Below are 15,474 nucleotides of genomic sequence, written 5' to 3' on the forward strand. Positions count from 1 at the left end.
GGTCCCTCGCCCGTTAACAGTTAAATATCTCCAATTGGAGGAGTCAAGTGACCACAAGTCATGGTCACTGTGGTCACAGGCAGGTCACTGTCCTCGCATGCTGAAATGGTCTGACCTTACAGTGATAGAAGGGCAAGGGAGACCTGCCCTTCAAATTCTCATGGGAGATCCTCTTCAGGAGCATTTTTTGATTGAACGTGGGATTATTTTGCTTGTAAAAAGTCATTGTTTTCTATCTTTACCTCAAAATAGAAAGATGTGGAGTGTGTGGATTAGACTTTTGAGTTTCATGTGAGCTTTTTGTGTTGTTTGGCAACGTTTATAAGCTATTTAATGAATAATTAATTACTATAAAATAAGAATTTGAAGCTCAGATGAAATACGGGAGTATTCCAAGTACTGCTTACTAACCTGAAGAATAGGATAATGTGCTTTATTGTCCACACACCACCCCGTTTCTCCCACCCCAGTGGTGGCATTGTACAGTAAGATCTGTAACGGTGACTTTGTGTGGACCTGAATGTTTTGGCTGTGGACTAACCCGATGTGCACCCGTACCAAGGAGGGTTTGAAAGTTCTTTTCTCCTTGCAAGCAGAGCTCGGCTGCAGGGTGCTCTCTGAATTTCAGTGCCAAGGAAGGAATTGTCACAATTTCCAAAGCTGTATTAGAAGCAGATGTGGAGTATACGTTCGACCTCACCGTCAGGAAGGAGGGTATGAGTCCCGAGGCAACAAATCAAACTGTACGTACCGCAGACAACTGTCGCTTTCTGTCCTTGTGTGCCTGTTGCTGGACGCAGCCGAGCTGGAATTCTGTGGCTCTTTTCATAAAGAAGTTTGTAGAGGAGTGTGCTGCTGGCTCAGGACCATGCCCAGCCATGGGTGACTCCCCAGGCTGCTTCCCCTCGCCCGATGTGAGAGCTGGTGCCAGTTCAGCTGGGGGTGTGGAAGTACAGCTATCTACCTGCACCAGCCAGCACGTGAAAGCAGGGGAAGCAGATTTTAGGGCATCACTGGGGCTCCATAACCAATCCCATCGAGGTCATTGGCAGGAACAAACACTGGTATTTCTGTGATCTGTTCATCTTATGCTGCCTTAGGCAGCACGTTTTGCTTGTCCTGCCAAGTCCTTTTAGTTTCTTCCTTCCTGTAGACCTTGTGTTAGTCCCTCTCTGTGCAGAGGCTGATTAGTGACCCAGCCCTGAACGGTACTGGCCGCTGTTCCTGGGACTGAGTCTGCGACTGCAGATCTGCCGTAGGAGGACAGCAACGGAGTCCGTGGTCAGTAGCTCGTCCAGCACCGCGTGCAGTCCTGGGCTCTTCACATGTCACAGCACCAGGCTCTTCCTTGATTTTTGCCCAGAGAGAGCTTCCTAAGAGTTGGTACTTAATTTTACTGTCAACAGTTCCTCTCTTCTCTCCTTCTGAATATTTTTAAGGGAGGATTTTTTTAAGCGCATGTTGTTTATGTCAAATTAAGCCTAACACTGAACGCATCTGCAGTCCGGCAGCAGTTATGGTTTATGTCAGAAACATTCATCGTGGTGCGTTTGGCAATTAGAGATATAGTTAGTCTGAAAGTGGAAACTCTTACCGCCTGGGTTTTAAACCAAAGCTGGAGGATAAAAAGAAAAAAATTAAGTTGATAGTCTTTCAAGGACATTCCGTACTATCTGGTTTCCATGCATGAGCGCAAAACAATGATTCCAGTGTCGCAGGAAATTTGCAAATACTGTAGGAATGAATGAAGCTTCAATGCGCTCCGGCTTAGTGCTGTGGAGTATTTATCCTCTTTTAAAAGTCTGCCATATTAAACAATGTCTTCATTACTGTCTTTCTTTGAATTCAGAATATTCATTATGCCAGGGCAGAGGGCTCTGTCGAATGCTGGACAACCCCATTTCCTAGGGGATTAAAGGAATTTAGACAAAGTACAGGGGTCAGAGCTCAATAGCCATTGTGTCTGAGCCACCAGTGCTTCTAAAGCTCTCCTCTCTCTGAGTGCTTTGCCAGGGAGGTGTGGTAGATGTCTTGAGATGTGCAGCTTCCATTTGAGCTAAAAGCCTGAAACAAGATGCCACTCTGGAAAAGGTGATTCTTCCAGGCTGTAGAGCAAAATGCATTTGATGCCCAGTGGGAGCTGTGTTTCCTGCCTATTTTTGTCATCATTCCTGTCTCTCAGGGACACAGGTAGTGTCAGAAATGATGATGGTTCTGCACAGGCAGTGCTCTTGAGAGCCTGAGGGTCGTGTCCTGAAACGTGGCATGTGGTTCTAGTCCAAGCTCTGTAGATCAGAGCAGGGATGAGGGAGAGAGCAGGACCATGCTGGCTTTGCACAGGGCAGCACATCCTCAGTAAACCCACGCTCCCTGGCTTGCCCTGAGCCCTCTGTTACTCTGGACTGTAAACACCTCCCATTTAGCAGTCTTCCGAGTCGAGGACAGGGACCCACAGCCCCACACTCCTGTGTCCACGGCAGATCTGCTGTGACCCCACCAAGTCAGGCGCTCCACAGCTGCAGAGGCAGGACCAAGAGTTTGGCCCACCGAAAACAAAGGAGAGCTGCGGTTTCTTCCTGAGGCAGGTGTTCACCAGATGTTTGGTCTGTGCTGTAATGGAGGCTTTCCTCCTCCCAGTTAGACTGCTCTTTTCCAAACTCTTAACACGGATCCCATTTTTGTAGGGTTAATAGCTGTCCTGAGGTGGTCGGTACAGCACAGTGCTTCAGTTAGCATCATCCCCACCCAACAGCACAAGCAGGACTTGCTGGGAATTCAGCACAGGGTACCAGAGGGACATTTTGAAAGCGATTTATGTTGTTAAAAAGTGTAAATAAAGTAAATCCAGAATTACCTGGATCGGCCCGTCTTGGCATTGGGTGGCTCTTGAAAATCAGTGGCAGAAGAACTGGCCAGTGTAAGAAAAGTGATGTAGCTTAAGTCTGACATGAAATCCTTTGGAAATCCCTTTCTGCTGTTTCCTTAGCACAGACTGGGCGGGTGCGGAGCAATTCCTCCCTGCAGAACCAGGTGCTGGGATGTCTGCTTCCCTGTTCAATGTCTGTATTTTTGTCTCAGATTTTCTGATGGAGCCTCTCGCTTCCCCAGGTATTCATCAAGAAGGGGGGAGTCCCTATCGTGTCCCTGGAGTGCGTTTCCTGCAAGGCTCAGTCTGTCTATGAAGTGAGCAAGAGCTCCTACGTCTACCTGGAGGGGACCTGCCAGAACTGTCACAATGACTCCAAGCTTGGGGTAAAGTCATCAGCAACGCTGGTCTTTGCTTCACCTTTGGTGGACTTCAGGGAGAAGGGAAGAGTCAGAGAGGACAGGGTGGAAAGAGCTGTGTGAGAAATAAAGTCCTGGACCTAAACTGCTGTAGAGACAAGGAGGGGAAACAATCTCTGACCATAAATGCAGTGGCAGGATGGGTCTGGCTGAGGGGATGAAGAAGGTTGGCTGATACTGGTCTCTTCATCACAGCCCCTGGAAGTGGCTGCAGGACTGGCTTGCAGAGTCAGAACTTTTAAAACAGGCCGTCCATGGAGCTTGCCTGGTGTGACCTGGGGCTCCCGCGTGCCGTGTCTCAGCAGCATGGAGGAGGCTAGGAGAGCCTGTGAAGCAGATTCCCCATGTCCTGTAACCACTGGACACCCTGGGAGATGTCCAGAGCTTTTCCTTGCCCAGGGTTGTGCCTGCAGGCTGTGGGACACATGGCCTATCAGTCCTCCATCGGTGTCTCGACCTACCCAAGGGCAAGTCCTTGCTGGGTCATTTTCAAGCCAAGCCCCTGAGTGACCAGCTTGTTTCACACAAAAGCCACTTTTTTTCCTAGAAGAGATCTGTAGAGTATTTTCTTCTCCCTGCTGACTGGCATTTTGCCCATTTTTCTGGTGGCTCAAGCAGAGGTGGTTCAGTCTCTTCTGATCCCCCAAGTCCCTCATGCCCTCCTCTAATTACAGATTCCACTACGCAGCATCTCTGCAACCTGTTGAATGAAGTAGGTCTCGGAAGTGAAAGTCCTGTTGCGAGAGCTAATCTGTATTGCTCCCAGCAAGCCCAGGATGTACTTGCATGGCATTTTCTGGCTGGCTATTGCACTGTTTCTCTTGTTATCACAATTGTACATTTGTGCTATTAACAGTAACCATCCAGGACACGTTCAGCTTGAAGCATATAAAACATGGTATCCCGTGGAGACTCCACCAGTACTTAATTTATTTCCTGTGTTTTGTATTCTGTATTATGAAATATTCTGTCGGAGGGTGATGTAATCCTAGAGACTAAAGTAGATCTCACAGTGGAAATATTCCCACCAGACATTTTGGAAAGGTTCCAGTTCTTGTTGCTGTAGCACACAAGACTAAAGCTGAATTATCAACTGCAAATTTGGCAGATGCTCCCACTAGAAATCTGTTACTTTTTATAAGAGACTCAATCTGAAAACATTTTAAGGACGTAACTTCAGATTTAAACAAAACCTCTCCTGTCTTTCCCCTCTTCATTTCTATAGAGATGGGCAGCGCACAGCTTTAAAAACAAGTCTCTCATCCTGGACAAAAAAACTACCTCCACTGGCGACACAGGAATGAACCTGGTCTTGAGGCAAGGGGCACTGAAGGATGGGGAGGGATATACTTTTACCCTTCACATCACAGACCTCACAACAGGGGAGGAAGGATTCGCCTCCATCGATCTGCTCCCAAACCAGCCGCCCGTTGGAGGATCCTGCCGGCTGTCTCCCAGAGGACCCGTCAGGGCACTGATGGCAAAAGTGCACTTTGAGTGTTCAGGTGAGAGCGTACAGACAGCGGTGCTGGGCACCTGCCAGCCCTCTCGGCTCCTCGTGGCCAAAGGTTGCTCATGACCAGTGGGTTACCAGCTGCCCTTCTTCCCACAGATGTTTTCTTTACCCCGAGCTCCTACCCCACGACACTGTTGGCCAGGGCTGAGTTTAGAAGTGGATCTTTCCATTTCTGATCTCCAAAGTTTGGACCGTGAGCAGCTTTGTGTGCCCAAATTATGGAGCTCTAAAACTCAGGGTAGCAGGCAGGCACTTTTTAAAATCCTATTTCATGTAGTTGAATGGTGATATCCAAGCCAGGACAGTACTTGCAGAAGAAACTGGTATTTCAGTGCAGGGAAAAGAAGATAGGTGCCCAAAACTGAGTCACACATATATGGGAAGAGTCAAAAGACGAAGCACTGGGGCCTTCTCTGCCATGTGGGCTGGATGTTCCCATCAGCAGTTATCTTCTCAACCAGCTGCAGAGACAGCAACAACAAGTCTAGCTTTGGAAAAGTGGCCTGGCTGACATCCTGTAGCCTTGGGCCAAGGAATAAGTGCCTCTGAAAACCATATTTCCCCAAATGATTAGTGTTAGAGATTAATGCTGTCTGTGCACAAATGCTGGGAAGCCACGCTGCAGAGGAGATGATGAATTCTGCTGGTTCTGGGATGGCTGGTCACCAAAGCCCAACTTAAGCTGGGGGAGAAGCAGAAGTGTATTCAGCATAATATGGTTGTAACTTTGGTATGTTTTGAGCTACTCAGAATAATTATGAAATCCTCTTTGGAGTGGTGGGAATTTTAGCTCTTAGTGATTGTTTTTAAGCTGAAGTGAAACACACAGGATCCAAACCCTGGTCGACGTCCAGTGCAGCAAGCCCTGACAGAGCCAGCACCTTCACTGGTGCTCACTGGCAAATGTGCAGTGAATTTCCCAACTGCCCGGCTCCCACAAGACTCCCCATAATTCCTGGGAGCTCCAAGGAAACCTTTGTGCAGGTTTTATCCTAGACTCAGTTGTTCCTGAGGTGTTGAACTGCCTGAGGGCTGCGCTGAGCCTCTGTCTAATGTCAGGCTTTGCAGGGCTTGTACAGAAGCTGTGGCTTTGGGTTGGTGCTGTTCCCAGCCCCAGAAGAGTTATTCCCAATTTTATTCTGCTCATGAACTCTTCACAAATCCTTTTAAACGTTACAAGACCCAGACACCTAGGCAGGAACCCCTAAACATCAGAAAAATACAAAGAGGGTCAGAGCTTTACACCGCAGGCTCTGAATACTTCCCTCCAGCCCAGTGGAGTCCTCAAGCTGTCCTCATTGTGGAGACAACCTGTCGTCTGCCGGAGCGGGGGGACCCCTTGCTGGGGACAGCAGTGAGGGCAGGTGCCATGCCGAAGGGCTGACCGCGGTGGGACACACCAGGGGAAGGAAGGGGCACTGCCGGGCAGCGCCAGCTCTGACGGACGGGCTGGGCTTCGGGATGGTGGCTTCGGCCCCGCCGTGCCCTTGTCCCATCGGACCCCCTGTTCGGGTTTGTTTTGCAGGCTGGCGAGACACGGAGGACACGGAGGGCCCGCTGGTGTACATCCTCCTGGCATCCCGCTGCAGGGCCGGGCACTACCACGAGTTCTGCGTGTACAAGGGCAGTCGCGCCGAGCACGGTGCCTTCCTGCCGCCGGGCTTTCACGAGAGCGGCTTCATGGTGTCCGTGTCAGTCCTTGTTCAGGACCAGCTGGGAGCGACCGTGGTGGCCATTAACCGGTAAGACCCACCGCTCGCAGCCTGGGCTTACACGGCAGTGCCAGCGTCCAGCCTAGGCTCCTGAGTCACGGTCTCGGGGCTTGACCACTGGATCCCTGTCCTGAAGGGCTCGGCAGATCCTGGGTGAAACGTTTGCCTCCTGGAAGAGGCTGTTGGCAGGAAGGAGAGGGGAGGCTCAGCAGAAGTGTAATAAAGAGAATTCCAGTCTTTGTGGATCATCGCTCAAGGGGGAGACTTTCCCATGTTACTGCTTTCCTGACCACCTCCTTAATTCCCTGGTGACACTTTGCTTTGAAGGCACCATGTCTCTTTCTCAGAAGATCTCTATGCTTTGTGCTCCACCACCTCTGCATCGGGAGCTCAAAGGAGAGTTGGCAGCACCAAGCTCTGGTGCTGCGGGTGGCCTGGTGTCCCACTGCTGAGAGCCAGGGAGGTCTCACGTAGCCAAGGTGCAGAGCATGTGCATTTGAATAGGGTGGAAAGGATTGCAGCTTGAGTCTCAGCAGCACCAGTACCATGAAAGCCCAGTTATCCCTTCTGCGTGTGCCCCTTGGTTTCCAGTGTGCTCCATGCAGGCCACAAGCGCCCACAGGTCTTTGGGCAGTAGCCTGAGCTGGTCTCTGCTGCCTGACCAAGCTGTAGGACTGCTCCTTCTCAGGGCTGATTTGCAGCTCCCTGCACTGTACATGTGGTCCCGGCCTCCCAGGCTGGAGCTCACAGTCCTGCCGTGCCTGCGGAGGAGGATCTGTGTCCCAGCTGTTCCTCAGACCCCAGGGAACGATGCCAAAAGCAATGCAGCTCCTCCCAGCACACCGACCCTGTTTTTAAGTGCTCTTTCTGCTCCATCAAACTAAACCTGGATTTTCTCCTCTGGGCTCGATGCACCTATGTGCGTCCTTCATCCGCAGCTTCAGGGAGCTGGACCAGTGAGGAACCTGGCTTCGGGTCCACGATGTTCCTACGTACAGCTGGTGCAAACTGGGTACCAGGGCAGGCGTTAGCAGTGCTGTCTTTGTTGTCTAACCACCTGCTTCCCCCCTCATGTTCTTTCCCAGCTAAAGGGCATGTTCTGCCCCCTTCCCCCAGCCCCATTTGACAGTCTGCACTTAACCCAGATGCCTCTTTCCCTTGGCAGCTCCATGGAAATCGGCTTACCCGAGGGGTTCCCCAGCCTCTCCCACTGGCTCTACAATCAAACTGACACCGTGCTCCAGGGCTTAGTGAAACAAGGGGACCCTCAACAGGTCATTGAGTACTCTCTGGCCCTCATCACCATCTTAAATGAGGTAAAGCAACACTCTCTGCCCAAGAGGGGCCTCCAGAAGGCCTTGCAATTGCCGGTAATGTTCTTTGGCCAGGTTTTGTACAGCGATGTAGGGAAATGACTAATGCTACAGTTTTTCATGTAAATCGGTGTACGTGCATGCTGAGAGCTGGGCTGGAGCTATTTTCATGCATCAAAAATAGTAACAAGCTCCAGGCACACAATGACCAGGGAAAATAGAGGGGCTGCAAAATAAAACAGAGGTCCCAGAGAAGGCAGTGGCCTGGGCATCTCCCATGCAGTCTGCTTTTTTCCCCTCATATTCAGATAGTTTTTACTGCCAACCTCAATTCTAAATACTGAATTTGGAAACGGAAATCTTAGCCCAAATTCCCCCACCTCCTTCACACTTCCTCTGAGCTAGCCACCCCACTCCAACTCAGCAGGCAGGAGACTGCCGGTAGCTGCTCAGGTGATGCTCTGGGGTGCTAAGGAGACCTCCTTCTTCTGACTGCTCAGCTAGTGCAGCTAGAAAGGTCTGCCTGCATATAAGGCTGTTAATCCACAGTGCAGGAGCGTCATCTTCCTGGCAGCATTTACCTTCACTCCTGCCTAAAGTAGGGCCCAGTCCCTCCATGTGCATCTCTGTAGGCAGGGCAGGAATTTTGGTCTATACTCATGCTGTCCTGCCTGATAAGAGCCTGCTGCATGCCTGGAAGCCAGGCAGGGGCGATCCCCCTGAGCACAGGCACTGTGCTTAGCTGGGTAAGGACTGCACACTGGTGTACTACTTAGCTGTCGAGTGCAAGGCTGTTAAGGTAATTGCTTGGAGAGCACAAGTGAAATTGAGGAAGTTCTGCTGAAAAAACAGCTCATTAGAACACGCTCTGGGGAGGAGCACAGGCAGGGAGATAGAGAGTGCAGGGAAGAGGTGACTTCAGCACATCTCATCATCCTCTGAAACAACCTGATACATTTCCTCACTCTGCCTGCTTTTCTCCCCCACCAGTATGAGCGGTCCATGCTTCTGGAACCTGAGACTGGGAATGAATTCGAACTCCGGACCTGGACTCGCAACAATATCACAGAAACCCTGAACTCGCTGAAGGTCAACACAGTTGATGATATCCAGCAGATCTCAGCTGCCTTGGCACAGTGCACGGTATGTTCCCCATCACCACCTCTAGCCTCCTGCTCTTCCAGGTGCAGCTTAGATGGTCTTCAATTCTTGTCCTGCTCCCCTGTCTCTCTCTCCCCCCCCCGACACATACCACACAGGGAGGACAGGTATCACTTGTTGACATCATTAGGGTTTCTGTGGTGATGTCCTAAGTGTTGTCAGCTCTGCACCTTGCTGTGCCACCGGTCTAGCAGGCGTGGATAAGATGATGCATTCATGTGCTGGAAGACAGCGCCTAAGAACTCTGTGCTTCTTCTCTGGTATCAGCCCTGGTGTGGCAGCTTGCTAGCCAGTAGGTTCCCACACTTCCAGATGGAGACTGTAGGAGAGGCCTCGACAGACTGGAGAAGCGCTGGAATAAATTGCTGGGGGACTTGCAGAATCTCCAAGGGCAGGCTGGACTCCATCAGGAGTAACACGAGTAGAGCCGGACCTGCCTTGAGCCAGGGGACAGCGCCAAGGACTGATGTTCCTTCCAGCCCGATTTTTACCATACAAGATTAGAAACACTGCTCTGCTCCACTGCTGACTGGAAGCGCTGTGTTCCCCAGCCAGCTCACAGTTTCAGCTCCTTGGTGCTGGGGCTGCTGCCTGGTGGATTTAGGAGTGGCTTTATATGTTTTGTCAGATGGGCAAAGGGAAGAGAGCCCAGTTATATAATGTGCTTGGGGTTTGGTGGTCAGCCAGTCGGCTCTGGCGTGCTCTTCCTCCCAGCCCTCCCAAATCTTTGCTTTCGGGACTGGAGTCAGGTACCCTGGCTTTGGCTGCACTTCGCCTCCCCAGCCAGGTCAGCAACCTCGCTCAGCGGGAACAGGCTGTCATTGAAATGATGGACAGACTACTGCATCCCACCCACAGAGTCCCTATTCCGCTGCTCCTTTCTCTTCTTCAAAGTCTGTAAACCTCAAAAATCACTTCTTTCTGTTCATCTTTGTTCAGGGATTTGGGGTTCGGCACATCCCATTCTGATGCTGGATTGGTTTGTTTCTGTCTCTCCCACGTGCTTTTGCCTTGCGACTTGATCTCGCTGTGGAAGCTTAGGTCTAGAAATAGAATTATTGTTCCACGGGAAAAGCTGACGTTCCAGGATCAGTTTGTGCTCTGGATTGGAATGAAAAGCTTAGAAAAACAGTAATCTAGAATTTCCCAAGTGGTTGAGACTAGTGCAGAGTTCACACATTTCCTTTCCTATAGAAATGTCAATCAATGCTGATACTTTTTGCTTTTACCTACAGGGGAGAGGAAAAATCAGAATTAATTTCTCCTAGAGGTGGAAAAAAAGAATCTCAGTCTTCTTAGGGAATTCTCCTTCCTAAGCAGTAGCTCCTCTTGGGTGATTCCTCCCCATAACCCTTTTGTTTCCCCACCTCCTTGATAGCTGACTGTGCCTTGTGGACTCCAATTTACATAGTATGTCCTCACTTCTCATTGCTTACAAATAAAAGGAGAAAAGGGGGAATTCTAGACCTGCAGATGCTGTTTTGATTCCTCATCAAAACATACGGTGAATCATGTCTGAATCCTATGATGGTTAAAAGAAAAAAGATGAATAAGAGCTAGGAATGGGGTTGTGGTAACAGCTTCCATGTGTTGCCTCAGTCCCCTCCCATCCAGCCCTCGAGAGTGCGGGGAGCTCCAGGCCATGGCTAGAACATTCTGTTTCTTGGACACATCTGGGAGCAGAGGGAGGGACATCCATCATGCGTGAGTGGCAGGATCCCTCCCACAGCTTTCAGGAGTATTGGACACTGAAACGGAGTCATGAAGGGCTAAATCTTGCTTCCATTGAAGACAGCGGAGTGGATGCAGGAATCCTACCCAGCTCCTTCAGGTTGATTTCTGGAGGAATAATGTGTGGCCCCAAAGGGGTGCTCAGGAGATGCAACAGCAGGAGATGTGCTTGGTCCTTACAAGTGAACTCCAGGGAACTTGAATATGCTGCCCTTTATTGCTGTTTCCAACCCTAATGCATCCTCCATCAGACTCCTGGCATGCCTGCCTGTACGCTGGCAGATTGTAAAGTGAGGGGAGGTAGGTGGAAGAGTCCTGGTGACACCACCAACTTCTTGGCATCTCTCAGCGTGAGCAGAGCAGCCATGGTCTCTGCAGTCACCTCCCTGGGACTTTCAGAGTGCAAATGGTGTTCGAACAAATCTGCCCAGGTCTTTGCAGGACCGAGCCAGCTGAACTTGCCCACAGCTGCCTTCGTCTTTCCTGGGAGCGTTCCTACTGAATCAAACTGTGTTTCCTTTTGCAGGTGGTGAGCAAGGAGCTGGTTTGCAAGTCGTGCCTGACAAGGACCTTGAACAAGCTGGAGACCATGATGACAATTCTGCAAGGGGAAACGACCCAGGGCACTGTGACACCAACTGGCATCGCCGACAACATCCTCAACATCACAGGTCGGTTTTGTTCACGCAGGAACGGGTGACAGTTGACCAGGCGCCGCTGAGGGCACAGGTCTCCCTGCAGAGGGTGCTGGGCAGAAGCAGGCTGAGGGAAGCTTTGCAGGCTTTCTCCTGTACCATTGGGGGTTTGGCCTTTTCAAGCTGTTAGGAAAATTGCATCTAACATTTGGAGAGTGGCACCCCAGTACTTTCTTCTCCCTGCACTTTCCCAGGGTTGTCCTGGCTTTGGCAGCTGTCTCTGCGGACATTTAAATATGTCAGTTGTTAATAAACTCACTAATACTCCAGGGACTTCTCTTTTTAGTAAACAATGAGTAACAGCTATGGCTTCCAGATGCTTGCCTTCCTGGTTGCAATCTGAGGAGGGTGCCAAACTTCACTGGGGCACCCGTGAACACTGTGTGGAAATTCCCACCTGGTTACCCTGGGAGGAAGCAGACACCTTCTTTGCACTCCTTGTTATGTGTTTGAGTGTTCTCCACTTCATAGTGCAAAAACTTAGTCACGTATGTTTGCTTTATCCTTTCCCTCCCTGTTTCCCAATCTGCTGTTGTAGTCACTATACAGGAGGAAAATAAAGCCTGTTGTGATTAAGTATTCACCACCAAACTTTGTAGATTAGCCAAGACACTGCAGGAATTCCTGACAGCTCTATTTTTAGCTATGGGCTACTGAACAATTCCAGTGTGGAAGGTCATGAGCACAGTGTACAGTTACAGTGAGAAGACAGTAAGGAAAGACTTGTCTGATTGTTTTGGGAAGGTGTCAGATGTTATCTAGACTGTAGCAGTTATCTAGGCTATTTACCACTTCCTCTGTTTGCACCTTTATTTCTCTCCTGGCAGGTGACCTAATTCACCTTGTCAATACGGCTTCACAAGAATCCAAGCCCCAGGAGCTGCTTGCTGATTCCCACAATTTGCTGCTAGCTCCCAAAGCCTACAACCTGTCTTCCAGCCTGATGCGCATCCTCATGAAGTCTCGAGTGCTGAATGAAGAGCCCCTTGAGCTGGTGGGAGGAGAAATTAAGGCCACAGGCAAGCGGTCTGATCCCTTTAACTTGCTTTGCTACGAAAACACACCAAACTGCCAGTTCTCCATCCCCCAGGCGTTCAACACCACCCTTTCCAACCTGACAGATGTCATTCAAGTCATGTTCCAGGTGGACTCCAATCCTTTCCCTTTTGGTTATATCAGCAACTACACCGTGTCCACAAAGGTCGCCTCCATGGAGTTTCAGACACACAACGGGGTGCAGATCCCCATTGGGAGCCTGGACTCAGAGAAAGCCATCACTGTAATGGTGTCAAACAACACAGATGCTGACAATCTCTCTGCTGGCACTGAAGTCATCGAGGCAAGAACATCTGTGAACCTAATTGTGACTATGGAGAGCAACAACAGAGAAGCAGGACTGCACTTCCAGCTCACTTACAGAGTCCTGAATGGTAGCGCAGACAGATCCAACTCTTTATGCTCTTTGCTATTTCTTCCTGTGGGAGAGGAGGGCTGGGTGTTGCAGCAAAGGAGAGCTGTGTCAAGAGATAACTGGTGTGGGAGGGGATGTCAGGTGTAGCCAGCAAGTTCCACACCGCATGGTTGAGGTTCTGGCTGTCACGGGCATTATCCAGTCCCTGGTGCAATCCTTGCTTGTGGATTCTGGCACTGAGAAGCCTTTTGCTTTTCCCAGCCCTTCTGTTGAGCCACATTAGCACTGGAGGGAGTTCGTCCAGTCCCTCTCTTGGTCAGGTACAGTGAATGGTATCCAGTCTCTTGCTCAGGGATCCTCTGAACTGCAGACTGAGCAATTGCAATCTAGAAAAGCATCTCTCCCAACTTTCTGCATTCCTGATACTCCTCCCTGAACATTCACTGCTGGCAGCAGGCTTGTGGTGGAACTCTCTCTGGTGTTTATAAAGTACTTTCTGTTTTTTCTCCCCCTCCCCATGCAGATCGCTACATTGCAAGTGAGCCTGAGCCATTCATCATGGCTTATCTCCATCATGAACCAGAGCCCAATGAGCACAACTGCAGTGCCTCTAAGAAAATTGGCCTGGATGCCCTGGCTGGAAGTGACCACAAGCTCTATACCTTCTTCACCTCACCCAGGTAAGAGAAGCCTCCCTTGTAATCCCTGTCATAGAATCATAGAATCATTTAGGCTGGAAAAGACCTTCAAGATCATCGAGCCCAACCATCAACCATGCCCACCCACAGGCTGTCCCATGGATGGATGTGAGGGATGCCGAGGGCCTTGCCATGGTTTATACCAGGCTGCTTTGCAGGGCTGGTGCTGTTGTAGCTATCCACAGTGCTCCTCTGTCCTCGGAGCAGACAGCTGTCCTGGGCAGGGAGCTGCAAGCTGCCATTCCTACACCCCACCATTGGCACCTCTTCTAGCCTGGCACTCCCTCTTTCCCAGACATCTTCTGCCACTGGTGCAAAAGCAGCTCAGTGCTCTGTGATTTGCCTTTCTGATCCAGGTGAGGGAGGGTTCCCCTTTTTAGAGCTGTAAATCCCATTCCCTCTGAGTATCATGACCCTCACCCAGGGCCTCTCCTGGTGATGAGTCTCCCGCCGTTGCCCTTTTCTCTGCTCACTGGCCTGATACCTGCTGTAGTCTGTTTGACTGCTGCTTGTCCAGGCTTTCATCCTCTGTGCAGTAGCGATCCCAGAGTTGCCCACCTTTACCAGGACTCTCCCCAAGGGACTCACACTGACCTTTGCAGATTCAGGGCTTGCTTCATGCAGCTCATGAAACCATTTCCCAGAGCAAAGCACCACACATTAGCCTAGTTCCTGATCTGCAGTGCAACCTTCACAAAAGCACCTCTGTCCTCAGAGCTCATCTTCCCAACGTGTGACAGGAGGAGAATGCAGGTACCCTCGTGGGTTTCCATCCACCCTGCTTGCCTTCTGCTCGGAGCGTGCCGGGGCTCATTAAGCACTGCTGTTGTGCTGTTGGGTTTTGCAGCAAAGCTCTCTTCTTTTTATCAGAGCAGTCATTCTTGTAACTTCAGTTGCTGACTTGCTGCCTTGCCTGGGAGCGTGTGTGTTCCTGCCTCGTGTTAGTTACGAGCCATTCCTAGGCGTTATCTGAGAAGAAAAGATAGGCAGCTTGGGAGTAGGTGGGGCAAGAGTGGAGCCACTGTTGTGTAAGTTGACACAGCTTCCATGGCTTTCGGTAACGGGATGCTCAAAGAGGGATTAATCGTTCTAAAGAGCAAATCTGCTCCCAGCCAAGAATCATGGAGTGACTGTGGAAGTGTCGTGTGGCTCAGTGGGACACGGGGAAGGGCAGGTGGGAGAGCTGTGCAAGGCTGCCAGCACAGAGAAAAGGATTTACAACATAGTGCTCCAGGTGCTGAAATAATACAAAGATAAAGAATTAAAGTGGTCTGTGGAACCCCAGAGTTTCTGCACAGCCAAAGGGTGATGTAAATTACGCCACGTTCACTGGACTTTTCCTCCTCATCGTATGCATGCTCACCTGTCCCTGCAGCAGGGTGCTTTCTGTGGGCACACATTCATCAGAATGGGGTTTGTGTCCCTTCAGCAAGGGGGTTAATAATGTCTCCTTGCTGTCTTTCCCTTCTCCAGAACTGATGACACCATCCAGAAATACTACTTCAACATCACAAACCATTTCAGCTGGTCCCCGGTGGAGGTGACTCTGGGGCTGTACACCTCCCTCTGCCAGTACTTCAGCGAGCAGGAGAAACGCTGGAAGACAGAAGGCATCATCCCACTGGAAGAGACCAGGCCAGACCAGGCTGTGTGCTTAACCCAGCACCTCACCGCCTTTGGGGCCAGTCTGTTTGTCCCCCCAAACTCCGTCCAGTTCATCTTCCCTGTGAGTAAAACAAAGCAGAGGCTGTGCAGCATTGCCACACGCTGAGCAGATTGTTGTCACCTAGAGGAAAGCCTCCGGCTCCCGTCAGCCTCACGTTCAAGCTGGGTCATGGCTGACCTGTGCCCAGCTGGCAGACCAGCACAAGTACCCGAGAGCCTTTGGGAGCTGCACGTGGGCACAGCTCACAGAGGGGCTGTCTCCTCTGATCTTGAGTCCTGGCTGCTGC

At 50.6% G+C, this 15,474-nt stretch overlaps 1 protein-coding gene across 2 annotated transcripts in view; it reads left to right on the forward strand.

The window, feature by feature from the left end:
- The window catches only part of PKD1 (polycystin 1, transient receptor potential channel interacting), a 99,523-nt gene that overhangs the window by 63,489 nt on the left and 20,560 nt on the right, over positions 1-15,474 (forward strand). For both annotated transcript variants that reach the window (XM_052773106.1, XM_052773107.1), the window contains 10 exons: positions 597-743; positions 3,109-3,252; positions 4,511-4,790; positions 6,327-6,543; positions 7,679-7,829; positions 8,817-8,969; positions 11,245-11,389; positions 12,241-12,843; positions 13,348-13,504; positions 14,996-15,248. In XM_052773106.1, the coding sequence (XP_052629066.1) occupies positions 597-743; positions 3,109-3,252; positions 4,511-4,790; positions 6,327-6,543; positions 7,679-7,829; positions 8,817-8,969; positions 11,245-11,389; positions 12,241-12,843; positions 13,348-13,504; positions 14,996-15,248 (2,250 nt within the window). The remainder of the gene's footprint in view (positions 1-596; positions 744-3,108; positions 3,253-4,510; positions 4,791-6,326; positions 6,544-7,678; positions 7,830-8,816; positions 8,970-11,244; positions 11,390-12,240; positions 12,844-13,347; positions 13,505-14,995; positions 15,249-15,474) is intronic.

This window comes from Harpia harpyja, chromosome 21 (genome assembly GCF_026419915.1).
Source record: "Harpia harpyja isolate bHarHar1 chromosome 21, bHarHar1 primary haplotype, whole genome shotgun sequence".
In the NCBI taxonomy this organism is placed as follows: Eukaryota; Metazoa; Chordata; class Aves; order Accipitriformes; family Accipitridae; genus Harpia; species Harpia harpyja.